Source organism: Microcaecilia unicolor, chromosome 2, assembly GCF_901765095.1.
Source record: "Microcaecilia unicolor chromosome 2, aMicUni1.1, whole genome shotgun sequence".
Taxonomy (NCBI): domain Eukaryota; kingdom Metazoa; phylum Chordata; class Amphibia; order Gymnophiona; family Siphonopidae; genus Microcaecilia; species Microcaecilia unicolor.
The window spans coordinates 380,109,454-380,123,326 of record NC_044032.1 but is presented as its reverse complement, the minus strand read 5'-3'; the positions used below and the strand labels follow the sequence as shown (position 1 = coordinate 380,123,326).

The 13,873-nt window shown below is 46.6% G+C and overlaps 1 protein-coding gene across 1 annotated transcript in view; it reads right to left on the bottom strand.

Moving 5' to 3' along the window:
* The window catches only part of LOC115461014 (signal-transducing adaptor protein 1-like), a 140,460-nt gene that overhangs the window by 14,785 nt on the left and 111,802 nt on the right, over positions 1–13,873 (bottom strand). The window contains 3 exon segments of the mRNA XM_030190520.1: positions 10,663–10,762; positions 11,683–11,755; positions 13,557–13,685. Coding sequence (XP_030046380.1) covers positions 10,663–10,762; positions 11,683–11,755; positions 13,557–13,685 — 302 coding nt within the window.

Sequence of the window (13,873 nt, the reverse complement as noted above, 5' to 3'; positions counted from 1 at the left end):
CGAGGCCGCCTGAGCTCTCGTGGAGTGAGCCTTCAGCTGGATAGGCGGCACCTTCCCCGCGGCCACATAAGCCGCTGCAATGGCTTCCTTGACCCATCTTGCCACTGTAGGCTTAGCAGCCTGCAGACCCTTACGAGGACCTGCAAACAGGACAAACAGATGATCCGATTTCCGGAAATCATTGGTCACTTCCAAGTATCTGAAGATGACTCGTCTCACATCCAGATATTTAAGAGCAGAGTACTCCTCTGGGTAGTCCTCCCTACGAAAGGAAGGGAGACAGAGCTGCTGATTCACATGGAAGCGAGAAACAATCTTGGGCAGGAAGGAAGGCACTGTGCGAATAGTCACTCCTGCCTCAGTGAACTGCAGAAAAGGCTCTCGACATAGAGCGCCTGGAGCTTGGAAACTCTTCTGGCTGAAGTGATAGCCACCAAAAAAGACTGCTTTCAACGTCAGGTCTTTCAGAGATGCCCTCGACAAGGGTTCAAAAGGCGGCTTCTGCAATGCTCTTAGCACCAGGTTGAGATTCCACGCAGGCACCACTGAGTGCAGAGGAGGGCGCAGGTGATTAACTCCCTTGAGAAAGCGCACCACATCTGGCTGCGAAGCCAGGGAAGCACCCTTCAGGCGGCCCCTGAAGCAAGCCAGAGCCGCTACCTGGACTTTAAGGGAACTGAGCGACAGGCCTTTCTCCAGACCTTCTTGCAGGAACGCCAACACTGAAGAAATTTGAGCAGTGAAGGGAGAAAGTGAGCCTGCTTCACACCATGCTGCAAAGATACGCCAAACCCTGGCGTAAGCAGTAGAAGTAGAGCGTTTCCTCGCTCTCAGCATAGTGGCGATGACCTTGTCTGAGAAGCCCTTCTTCCTCAGACGCTGCCGCTCAATAGCCAGGCCGTAAGACCAAAGGGAGAGGGATCCTCCATCACCACGGGACCCTGATGTAACCGGCCCTGCTCCACTGACAGCCGCAGAGGATCGTCGACTGAGAGCCTGATCAAGTCCGCATACCAGGGACGTCTGGGCCAATCCGGACCCACCAGGATTACCCTGCCGGGATGCTTTGCCACCCGGTCTAGCACCCTGCCCAACATGGGCCAGGGCGGGAACACATAGAGAAGCTCCTGTGTCGGCCACTGTTGGAGAAGAGCATCTACTCCCAGGGATCGAGGGTCCCGTCCTCTGCTGAAAAAGCGCGGCACTTGGCAATTGGCCGATGACGCCATCAGATCTAGGCTCGGCTGGCCCCAGCGCTTCGTGATGTCCAAGAACGCCTGAGCAGATAGTTGCCACTCTCCGGGCTCCAAGGTATGGCGACTGAGAAAGTCCGCCTTGACATTCATGACTCCGGCAATGTGGGCCGCTGAAAGCTGCTCCAGGTTCGCTTCCGCCCACTGCAAAGACTCATAGCCTCCTTGGCTAGAGGGGCGCTCTTGGTACCTCCCTGGCGGTTGATATAGGCCACAGCCGTGGCATTGTCCGACAGGACCCGTACAGGCTACAACACCAGTACCGGGATGAACTCCAATAACACCAACCGAATGGCTCTGAGTTCCAGGAGGTTGATAGACCACTTGCCTCTGCAGGAGACTAGAGCCCCTGCGCTGTCCTTCCCAAGCAGTGGGCTCCCCAGCCCATCAAAGAGGCGTCTGTCGTGACGACAATCCACTCCGGGGTCACCAGAGGCAATCCTGCAGACAACTTGTCTGTCTGCGTCCACCAGCTCAGCGCCTTGCGCACTGCTGGGTCCACGGAAGGCGCACAGCATAATCCTCCGACATTGGAGTCCAGCGCAGCAGCAGAGATAGCTGTAGTGGTCTCATATGAGCCCTGGCCCAGGGCACTACTTCCATCGTGGCCGTCATAGAGCCCAACAGCTGCACGTAGTCCCAAGCCCGAATAGGAGAGGCTACTAGGAACTAGTCCACCTGAGCCTGAAGCTTGACAATCCGATTGTCTGGCAGGAACACTCTGCCCACTTGGATGTCGAATCGAACTCCCAGATACTCCAGGGACTGAGTCGGGCGCAGCTGGCTCTTCTTCCAGTTGATGATCCATCCCAGGGAGCTCACAAGAGCAACTACCCGGTCCATAGCTTTGCCGCACTCTGCATAAGAGGGGGCTCGGATCAACCAGTCGTCCAGATAAGGATGGACTTGTACTCCTTCCTTTAGCAGGAAGGCCGCTATGACCCCCATTACTTTGGAAAAGGTCCGCGGAGCAGTAGCCAACCCGAAAGGGAGGGCTCTGAACTGGAAGTGTCGTCTCAGGACTGAAAAACGCAGAAAAGCGTTGGAGAGGAGGCCAGATGGGAATATGCAGGTACGCTTCCTTGATGTCCAAGGAAGCCAAGAACTCTCCTGCCTTCACTGCCGCTATAACAGAGCGGAGAGTCTCCATGCGAAAGTGCCTCACTTTCCAGGCCCGATTGACCCCTTTGAGGTCGAGGATAGGCCGGACAGAACCTCCTTTCTTTGGAACCACAAAGTAAATGGAGTAACGTCCCTTGCCAATCTGATTTTTTGGCACCGGAACGACCGCACCCAGGCGGATCAGGTTGTCCAAGGTCTGCTGCACTGCCACAGCTTGACCGGAGACTTGCAGGGAGAGAGTACAACCCGTCTCTTAAGGGTTGGCAGAACTCTAGCTTGTAGCCGTCTCTGATGACTTCCAGCACCCACGCGTCTGAAGTTATAGTGGTCCACTCGCCCAGAACGAGGACAGCCGTCCTCCAATCTGCACTGGGGCGTGGACCAAGGCCCCGTCATTGGGTACGAGACCCTGGGGGAGGGACCGGAGGGAGCACCTCCGGGACGGCGGTCTCTGCGAAAGGAATGCTGCTTGGGGGAGAAATTCCTCTTGAAGGAAGAGGGGGCAGAGGAACCCGACTTGCCCGGGCGGTACCGACGGGCTTCCAGCAAACCGTCCTCTGGAGGTACCGGGACGAGTACTAGCCCGAGCCCTGACCTCTGGTAATTTCTTGCCCTTAGACGTGCCGAGATCGGACACGATTTTGTCCAGCTCGACCCCAAAGAGCAGCTTGCCTTTAAAAGGCAAACTAGCCAGGCGGGATTTAGAGGCGTGGTCAGCAGACCAATGTTTCAGCCAAAGCCACCGCCGCGCAGGACTGTCTGAGCCATGCCTTTAGCTGAAGCTCTCAAGACATCATACAGCAAGTCTGCCAAATAGGCTAAGCCCGATTCCAGGGCCAGCCAATCAGCCCTCAAGGAAAGATCCGAGGGGGAAGCCCGCTGCACCATAGTCAGGCACGCCCTGGCCACATAGGAGCCGCAAACTGAGGCCTGCAAACTTAAAGCAGCTGCCTCAAAGGACGACCTTAAGGCCGCCTCCAATCTTCTGTCTTGGGCGTCCTTTAGGGCCGTGCCACCTTCCACCGGCAACGCCGTTTTCTTAGTCACCGCAGTGATTAAAGAATCCACGGTAGGCCACAGATAGGCCTCACGTTCACTCACAGCCAAAGGATAGAGGCGGGACATAGCCCTAGCCACTTTAAGGCTCGTTTCCGGGACATCCCATTGAGCCGCAATTAAGGTGTGCATGGCATCATGCACGTGGAAGGATCTAGGCGGGCGCTTCGTCCCCAGCATAATGGCAGAGCCAACAGGGGCTGAGGGAGAGACGTCCTCCGGAGAGGAAATCTTCAAAGTGTCCATGGCCTGTAAAAACAGGTTGGGCAAATCCTCTGGGCTAAAAAGCCGCGCTGCAGAGGGGTCATCCGCTCCATCCGAGCGGGGATCTATCTCCTCCAAGGAATCCGCAAAGGACCGTTGGGAGACCTCAGACACGCTGCCCTCATCTACATCGGAGGAGACAAAGTCCTCCAAGGCCTGGAAATCAACCCGAGGGCGTTTACCTCTGGGAACCTCAACCTCTTTATCAGAAGAGGGAGCAGGGGCAGCGTTTTGCATGAGGAAAGCCTGATGCAGCAGCAAAACAAACTCGGGGGAGAAACCCCCCAGACTGTGCACTTCCGCAGCCTGGGCAACAGCCCTAGACGCACTCTCAACCGGCGCTCGCAATAGCGGGGGAGAGACATGCTGCGCATCCAAAATGGCGTCCGGCGCGAAACTCCGCGAAGGAGCCGCGCGGGAAGAACGGCGCTTAACTTTAGCCGCTTGTGCCGTCGCCCAAATTAAGGGCGTTCATGGCATTAATGTCTCCAACCTCAAGGGCGGCCCACGAAGAAGCCGTCCGAACCGCGTGGCCGGCCAAGATGGCGGAGGCGAGGAGCGGGGGATGGGCGTTTATGGCGGGAAAAAACCGCCACGCCGGAGGAACGACCGGGACATTCATCGGTCACTAAACTGTCACCCATCAAGGGCGAATCAGGTTGTAAAACCCCCGCATCCCCTCTAGAAGCGCTCCAGCGATCCGGGGAGCGACCCTTTGCGCCCTCGCCCTCCGACGCCATATGCCACGAGGAGAAGAATCGGGGAACCCCCTGCCCGCTATAAAAAGGTAAAATTACCTGCTTGCCGCTCCGAGCTGTAACGAACTGGTGTCCCAGTGAGTTGCTGCAATGAACGTTTAAAGAAACGTCGAATTAAACGCCTTTAAAGACGTTTAAAATTTTTTTTTTTTTTTTTAAACGGAGCCAGCGGGAGGGGGGAGAAAAGGAGGGACCTGGCACCACCAGGTTTGCACTTGCTCAAAAGAGCCCTCAACCCCAGGCCTCAACAAAACCTAAGGATTAGGCTTGGAGGCCTAGCCAGAGCTGCTGCTGTGTGTGACCACCACCTGCTGAGATAGAGAACATACTGGGGAGTTTCCGGCAGCACATGACCACATATAGGGAGGCAAAAGTTTGCTCTCTATCTCCACCTGCTGGTAGATGGACACAACCCACCAGTCTATGGATTGATCAGCTTGATGATATGGAAATAACATGCAGTTAGCGTGCAGAAATGGGGAAATTACCACAAACTATTCTGCCCCCATATTCATGGAGGCAGGTTGTTTATTTTTTATATGTATGTGTTGGACATTGTTATATCAGATTGCATTGCCAGAGCAACAGTGAACCAGAGACAAGCAAGAAGTTGCCAAGCTTCAAGATCCAGCTTTATTTATGGATGTTACATGGACTTTGTGGTATTTATTAGTAGAGAATTTAAATAGTGGTATCTACTGATACCAGGTGGGGAGTGTTTAACCCCATATTCATGGAAGCAGGTTGTTTATTTTTATATGTTTATTTATGTATTTATTTATTGGGATGTATTAACCACCTTTATGAAGAGATTCACTTCATATGTATATGTTGGACATTGTTATATCAGGTTGCATTTTCCTTTAAGAAAGGCAGGAAGTGCCTTTGGACTACAAATATTAGTCTTCCTGTAGTGCTCTGTAATAGGCTTTTCTTGAACACATGTCTCAGTTCCCTATGCCTTGTGGGAATTTTCCTATAGGCTGGTTTCTTGTCCCTGTGTATGATGGGATGTAGCCTGCACATTCTCTCTCCATTGATAATAGGAATCTGTCTGCAGCATGGGTTTCTATATCTAACACTATGCCTAGCTGCTTTAAGCCTTTCAAAAGCCTTGTAACATCATCATATTTTCACCTTTTAAAGTATTGGCAGCATGTACTCATCAGGCAGTGCTGAGATTTCCTGGCTTCCCAGGTTACAGGGTGAGCTGGTGGGAACAGACTCCCAGTCTGCAAGGCAGAGACTTTTGTTCAGCACATCAAACTGTAAGTCATATTTCCTTTGTTTGATTGCATTAATGAAGATTTGTTTCAAGAGTTCTGAGTCTTTGCAGTGATGTTCTATACTATGGTTTAGCTGACAGTCTGCTAAGTGTATGAGACAGCACTTCTGCAAGGACTGTACAGTGAAAATTTGTGGAAACTACAAAGGCACAATAGACTTGGGAAAAGTGCAAGGTGTAGAATATTACAGACATCATTATAAGCATATTAGAAAGCAGAAATTAGTGGGATTGGTGCTGGTCATCTATGCAGACAGAAGCAGACAGCATACAGTTAGTGCAAACCTGCATAATTAATTGTCTGAATCTGAGCCAGCTAGCAGAAACCCTCACTGTTGCTATAGTGATAGAAAACAAAGTTGTGATTTGGGCATAGGCTGCCAAGAAATTCTAGTTCTTCAGTCTCAAGCAAAAAGTATCCATTTGGGACCCCCCCCCCCCCCCCCCTCTCCAAAGCACACTCATTGTTTGCAAAAGAAAAAAAGATTGCCAAATATGGACTTCCTAGCCTCAGCAAAAGATAACATTTTTTGGCACAGAGCCAAGGTTTGCATCACAGTAAAAAAATTAAAAAAAAACATTTTTTTTTGCTGCTGAAGCCATGGCAGACTCTGAAGTCATTCAGTCACACAAAACAGTTACTGAGTAGGCTGATATAGAGGACATAGCACAACCCAGCAATAACAATGATAGGGGTTCAAAGTCCACAAGACTATATAAACCAACAGAGCCAGCCAGAGAAGTGTATAGAGCTGAAGTACAGCAAGGAATGCATGAAATTACAAGGGGATGTCAGGCTGAGGACCTAAATACTGACACCTGCTGCAAGCTACCGCTCAGCCATATCAACAGAAATCATAGGAATATTGTGAATTTCTGAGCAGGCAAAAAATGTCAGACAGTTTGGCCCAGAAGGAGAGACAGCAGGCCACAGACCTCATATGCCATTGGTGTCTGAAGTAATTAAAAGTACAGAAACACACACAGCCCCTGCAGAGCAGTATTTGCCTAAACACTCTGACAGCACTAGAAGCACCTTAAGTTCCAGGTCCTTAAAATCACACAGGACATGCCATTCTAGCCAGTCCACTACAAGCTCTCTTGCTCTGAAATTGCCTATGGATTCAGTTGCTGCCAAATCAAAGGTTCTTTATAGCAAGCAGGAAGCCACTATCGAACTTGAAAAAACAAATTAGAAGAACAGCAGAAAGCAGTAGCTGCTGCTTCTGCCACAACCAAAGCCAATGCTGCTGCTGCCACCACTGCTGACTTGAAAGAAGCAAGCCTAAGGTAAAGCACGCCACAGAGACGAACCGCCACCAGCGTGATCCACATGCTTGCATGCAAACAGATGCACTAGCATTGGCTGTCGCTTCAGGAAAGTATACATAGTAAATGACGGCAGATAAAGACCTGAACGGTCCATCCAGTCTGCCCAATAAGATAAACTCATTTTACATGGTATGTGATACTTTATATGAGTTTGATTTGTCCTTGCCATTCTCAAGGCACAGACCGTAGAAGTCTGCCCAGCACTGTTCTTGTACTAAACGTTCTGAACCTAACATCGAACCCCCTTAAAATTTAGACTCCGGCCCATCCATATCTATTCAGTTACGATCAGGGCATAGACTGTATAAGTCTGCCCAGCACTGGTTTTGCTTCCCAATTACCGGGGTTGTCACCCAGTATCTGCTAAGATTCTATAGATCCTCTCCTTCTAAACAGGATTCCTTTGTGTTTATCACACACATTTTTGAATTTCATTACTGTTTTTATCTCCACCACCTCCCGCGGGAGGGCATTTCACGTATCTACTACCCTTTCTGTGAAAAAATACTTCTTGAGATTACTCCTGAGTCTGCCGCCCTTCAACCTCAATTCATGTCCTCTAGTTCTACCACCTTCCTGTCTCTGGAAAAGGTTTGTTTGCGGATTAATACCTTTCAAATATTTGAACCTCTGTTTCTCCTTTCCTCCAAGGTATACATATTCAGGTCAGCAAGGCTCTCCTCGTACGGTGGGCAACGCAAATCCCATACCATTTTTGTAGTTTTTCTTTACACCGCTTCCAGTATTTTTACATCTTTAGCAAGATACGGCCTCCAAAACTAAACACAGTATTCCAAGTGGGGCCTCATCAATGACTCATAGAGGGGCATCAACACCTACTTTCTTCTTCTGGTTATACCTCTATGCAGCCTAGCATCCTTCTGGCCACAGCTGTCACATTGTTTCTTCACCTTCATATCCTCTGACACCAACACCACAAGGTCTCTCTCTTTAGTCGAGCTTACTAATCTCTCCCCTCCTATTCAGTATCTCTCTTTTGGGTTTCTGCACCCCAAAGGAAATTCTTCATTTCAACCACAGACTCTAGCGTTACCCCAGGAACTGGGCTCAGATAAAAGTTGAGCAGGTAAGCCCAGTAAAACTCCCTGTGGTTAAACAAGAACCACTTGAACAGCCGCGCTTCATGCCTGACCTCAGAACAACCCCAGCACACAGTCAGCCACAGGCACCTACTGCCAGTGCACTAGATACTTCAGAGAGAGAGGATCTAGCAACATACATGGCTCGCAAAAAGATGGTAAACGTGGGGCTCACTCAGTTCAATGACTGCCATGAAAAGTATAGAAGATGGAAATCTAACTTTAAAGAGCTCATGGCAATTATGAAGTCTGCCCCGAACCAAGAAATTAACATGATAATGAAATGGCTGGGAACAGAGACAACCGTGTGCAAGGAATACCAGATGCATATCTGCACGACCCTTCCAGAGGATTGAAAGAAATGTGGGAGAGACTTGATCAGTGCTATGGCAGCCCAGAAGCTATTCAACAAGCACAGATGAAAAGAATACTTCATTGCAAAAGACTCTAAGAAGGAAACCAGAATGAAAACAGTACTTTAGAACATTCATGCAGAACATGCTGGATAATGGCCATGTCAGCTTCACCATTGAAAGACAAGGAAAAACCAGGGCAGATCAGGATTGTGTTCAATTCCAGTGCTCAAGTTCAAGGAATCTCACTGAACAATGTGCTGCTTAACACAGCATGATTAACAGCCTAATAGGAGTCTTGATTTGCTTCAGAAAGAACCCTATCGCCATAACAGCAGATATCCAGCAGACGTTCTATTGCTTTGTCGTACACCCAGACAACTTGAGATTCCTGTGGTACCTTGACAATGACTTCAACCAGGAAATTGTAGAATACAGAATGAGAGTTCATGTCTTTGGAAACAGTCCATTAGCAACCTATGGGATTAGAAGGACAGCCCAAGAGGGTGAAAGAGATTATGGCACAGATGCCAAACGCTTCATTGTAAGAGACTTTTATGTTGATGATTTGAAATAGTTGCCTACTGCAGGAGAGGCCATTGACTTGCTAAAGAGAACACAAGCAATGCTGGCAGAGGCTAATCTGAGACTTCATAAAATAGCCTCCAACAGTCCAGAAGTAATGAGAGCATTTCTTGCAGAGGATCATGCCAAAAGATTTAAAAGATCTAGATCTAAGAGTAGACACCCCTCTGCCTCAGAGAAGCCTTGGATTACATTAGGATCTAAAAAAGAGACATTTTTACCTTTCAAGCCTCCGCCCAAGAAAAATCATAATTATTATTTATTTATTTATTAGGATTTATTTTCCTGCCTTTTTGAAGGAATTCACTCAAGGCGATGTACAGCAAGAATAAGCCAAACATAAGTAATAGACAATTACAGCAGTAAAAACATTCAAACAGCAATAAAAAGTATGGCATAGAATACTACATTACAATGTCAACACAATACATAATAAAACATTTTCATAGACAGCCTAGAGTATAAGCAAAGATGAAACATATAGATAGATAAGATAGAGTAAAATCAGTAAGAAAACAAGGGGCTTAATTTAAAGAAAGTTATACACACAGAGGTGTCTTGTAAACTGTCAATAGTCTGTATGACCCACTGGGGTTTGTGTAAGAGAATTCTAATTGCCAATATAGTCAACATGTGCTCAATTAGTTTGTCTGTCCGGTGCACTAGTGTTTAAAAGATGCCGCCGACATTATTTTTTTGTATGGTGGCAGCACTATGTAGTGGGTTCACATTCTGTAAGTAACAGCCAGGTTATATCGAATTGAGTTCACTTGCTGTCTATATATTAATGACTGTTTTCTTTTGTCCGGCAGGTCTGCATTCGCTCAGATCCCTTGACAAAGCATTCAGCAAAACGGGAGCCTGTCGGGGTCCGGTGAGCGTACAGAACAGACAAATAAGTGGCTTTATTGTTTCCACTGCAAATGATTTATTGCCCCTCATTTCTATAGTTAGACACAATAGATCTTCAGTAAGTTTGAAAAATAAAATTAAAAACGTAAAGTATACAGCTGATAAATCCAGGGTTTCTTTTGAGGGGGTACTTGGGGGTACTGAGTACCGGCACCTTTTCCATTGTCTGCTAAATTTGACCCATGGACCCCAAGTTTGAATGAAAGAGTTCAGACTCTACACACCAATTCTGCCTTCTCATAGATTTTGTGACTGGTTGTAGGGGACCTGGCTATTGTGGGGTGGGTCCCTCAGGGATCACCTCGCCCCTGAAGGGTGTCCTGGCATTTGAGTACTGGCACCTTTTTTGCTAGAAAAAACGCATTGGAAAAATCACAGAAGTCAAATATTCGGTAGGAGGGAGGTTTTTACGTCGATGATTTTATGAGTCACATAGGGGTTTCACTCGCATTTGGAGTGCTGATTAAGACAGACAAGTCCTGGTGACAATAGGAGACTTTTTCTCCCCCTTATACTGAATCATAAGTGAACTGATTGTCTACTTACTAGTAAGTAGACTTTAGTCGTGTTGGTGTTGAATTAAGTAAGCTTATAGAATAACAGCAGCGGTACTTAAGCTTTTAAGCAAAATAGTCTCCATACCCAGGTGTGTTTGATACTCATGTGAGATGAAGGGTTTCAGCCGTCCTCGGGTTTCACTTATAAAGTATTCCACAACCTTATCCAAGCCCTTGAGTGTGACCTAGGGAACAAGAAACTATGTCACAAGGCTAAATTTCTTTTTTGTGTTTTCTACAGAACTGAGCAGAAATTGAAATATTTCACACCTTAAAAGGGCTGTGTTATACACATAAAAGTTCTGTTTTCACACATCTGATTTATATAGAGAGAACAGCTGGCAAACATGCACTAAGTAATGACTGCATCATATCATTGATGATCTTGGAAACATGTGGAATTATATGAAAGCCTCATTTAGGGGACTTTTTACTAAGGCACACTAACAGATTTAGCGCACATTAAATGTCATGCAGCCCATTATATTCCTATTGGTTGTATGTTATTTAGCACACGCTAATTATAGCGTGCCTTAGTAAAGGGACCCCTTAATCAGTTTCATATGTCTTACACTTTGTTGTATACTCCTGCAGTCCACGTAAAAGACATAATAAAACAGGTATCATTGACCGTCCTTCTCCTTTTTTCTTGATTCCTCTCTCTCTCTCTCTCACATATTTGAAACTTGGGAGAGGTGGTGGCTCTGGGTCTTGATGTATGCCTTTTGACATTTACTTCACCTAATAGGTATGCTTCCAAAATCATGTGATTAAAAATGTAGCTTAATAAACCTGGTCTTTGGCTGTGTTCAACTGCTGCATTCCAGAACAAACCAGACTTGCTGCCATGCATGGGTACAGTTAGGACTCTTGCTCAAGTGACATATTACTAGAAACGCAGCTACCTTGTCGCTAAATGGTACTACAGTTCACAAAAGAGTCTTCCTTAAAGAAAGCTAATTAATTTTATCAGAGGTGCGAAGAACTTTGCTGCCCCACCCCTTCAATAATGTAAATCACTTCCAGGTTTTCAGATATTCAAAGACACAACTGTCCTTGCTAATACTTTAGACTATGTAATGCCTGTAAACAAGGCTATACTTACTGGTTTTTCTAGTTCTATCGTGTAATAATCTCCTCCTTTACGCAACACCTTGTAGTGCTTTATGGATGGGCTACTGAAATAAAAATGTTAAATTCTTTAATTCACTTTGGCTTCATTTACTGTGGTGTAAAGGAAAGGTAAACAGAGTGAATATCTTTTTGCCATTATAACTGACCTGTAATCACTAATTCATCTTTTAGTAAAAACTGCTCCTGGAACCAACCATATACTAGTGTAGAGATCAAACCAGCACAACAACTGGGGTTTAAAGAAAGCTTAACTCTGTGTGCAGTATCGAAAGACATCACCGCAGTCAGTAAGTATTTTACTTTTATGCCCTTGAGTTTGCGGTTCTTTAAACTGCCCCATTGCAGTGGCCCTGAACATCTGTTCAGTTTTCTGGTGGTATTTTAGAAAAGGCTCTGCAGGACTGTATGTGTATTTGCCAGCACATGCAGTGGAAGCTGCCATTTTACAAAACACACACATGTTTAAAAAAAAAACCAAAGAACAGCATGAATCAAACAGCTTTCACCTGGAGTTGTTGGCAATTACGTGTGAAAGTAGTGCTGTGGCATTTCCAGTGTAGCCATCCCATTTTACACACCTATATGTGTAAGAACTGCCAATTAAATAGTGAGGCTACTATTTTAACTTGGTTTCATTTTAGAATCAAGGAGAATGACTCCCTTAATCCCTCATGCAAAGCCCTGGCTGAAAAAAAAAAATCGTTTAAAAAAACATACGTATGCCTTTGAAGATTTGAAGATTTGTTCTCATACATAGGTATTCCCTTTGTAAAATGGGGAATGCATGCACAGATATTAGTTCCATCCCAGCCATGTCCCCCTTGAAATCTCTGTGTAAATAATAGCAGCTTTCTGAAATCAGTACTTACATATGTACGCAATATACTTATGTAAGTGCTACTGTTTACATGTGGATATATTTCGAAAAGGCCTGCATATATCAATAAATACCTCATCTATATTTTACCAAGATGACTTTATTGATGATTTTCTAATATGTAAACCAATAGATGTTTCATTTCCAGAACAATGCTCAGTAACTGCTAGTTTCAGACAATGTTTTATCAGGAACCAGACAGCACTAGATACTGTAGGTAGGAGCTTAGCCAGACCTGCCATTTCAGGTGGCCCCGAGTTAACCAGGATAGGCCCTTCTCACCCCCATACATACATACAGTTTAAAAAAAAACTTTCTCTCTGTCCCTGCTACAGTCATCTTTCTCCCCCTCCGCCCAGCATCTGCTCCTCTCTCTCCCTCCCTCCCTCCCTCCCTAACCCACCCGGCATCTGCTCCTCTCTCTCCCCTCTCCCACCTGGCATCTGCTCCTCTCTCCTTCCCAGATCTACCTCCAAGCTCTCACCAGCAACGATTCCAGTAAGCAACCTGCGCCAGCCCTGCAGGCTTCCCTCTACTGGGATGCGGTAGAGGGATGCATGCAGGGCTGGCGCAGGTTGCTTACAGGAATTGCTGCAAGCACTGGCTCAAAGGTAGGCGGGGGGGGGGGGGGGGTAGAGTACAGAGAGAGATGGGCAGCTGCTGAGAGAGAGAGAGGCACCGCCAATGAGGTGCTTTGGGGGCCACTGGTCTGGGTGGGCCTGAGGTAAGAAAAGGTGGGCCTTTGCCCATCCAGGCCCACCTGTAGCTACACCACTGACTGTAGGTCTTCTATTCAATCCCTCTTCCACAGAATTGTCTGGGCAATAAAATTCCAGATAGGAAGATACTTTAGTAATTTTGCTAGAGTAGTACAGATTTTATATATCATTTCTGGCAAACTTTGCATGAAAGTTTGCCATAAATATAGGTTAGTTCTGAATTAGGTAAATATTAGAAACTCAACATACTCCAGGGGTTCCTGGATAGTGACAGAATAGTTCTTACTGTCACCACAAGGCCTCAGGATTAGATTGCCATTAGAAGGGCTGTTTTCCAGCATGTCTGCAGCCTCTTTCCGTGTTACATGATAAAAGCACCTGTTGGAGGAGAAAGAAGAAAACAAGAGGAATAAATGGCATGTTGTAATGTAATTACTAAAGAAGCACAGCACTGGTATAAAACTACCCATGTCTGAATGCAAGATTATGTTATGTTACACTTATACACCACTTTCCTCAAGCAAACGTTCAACCCAAAGTGACTTACAAGAAAGAATATAATATAG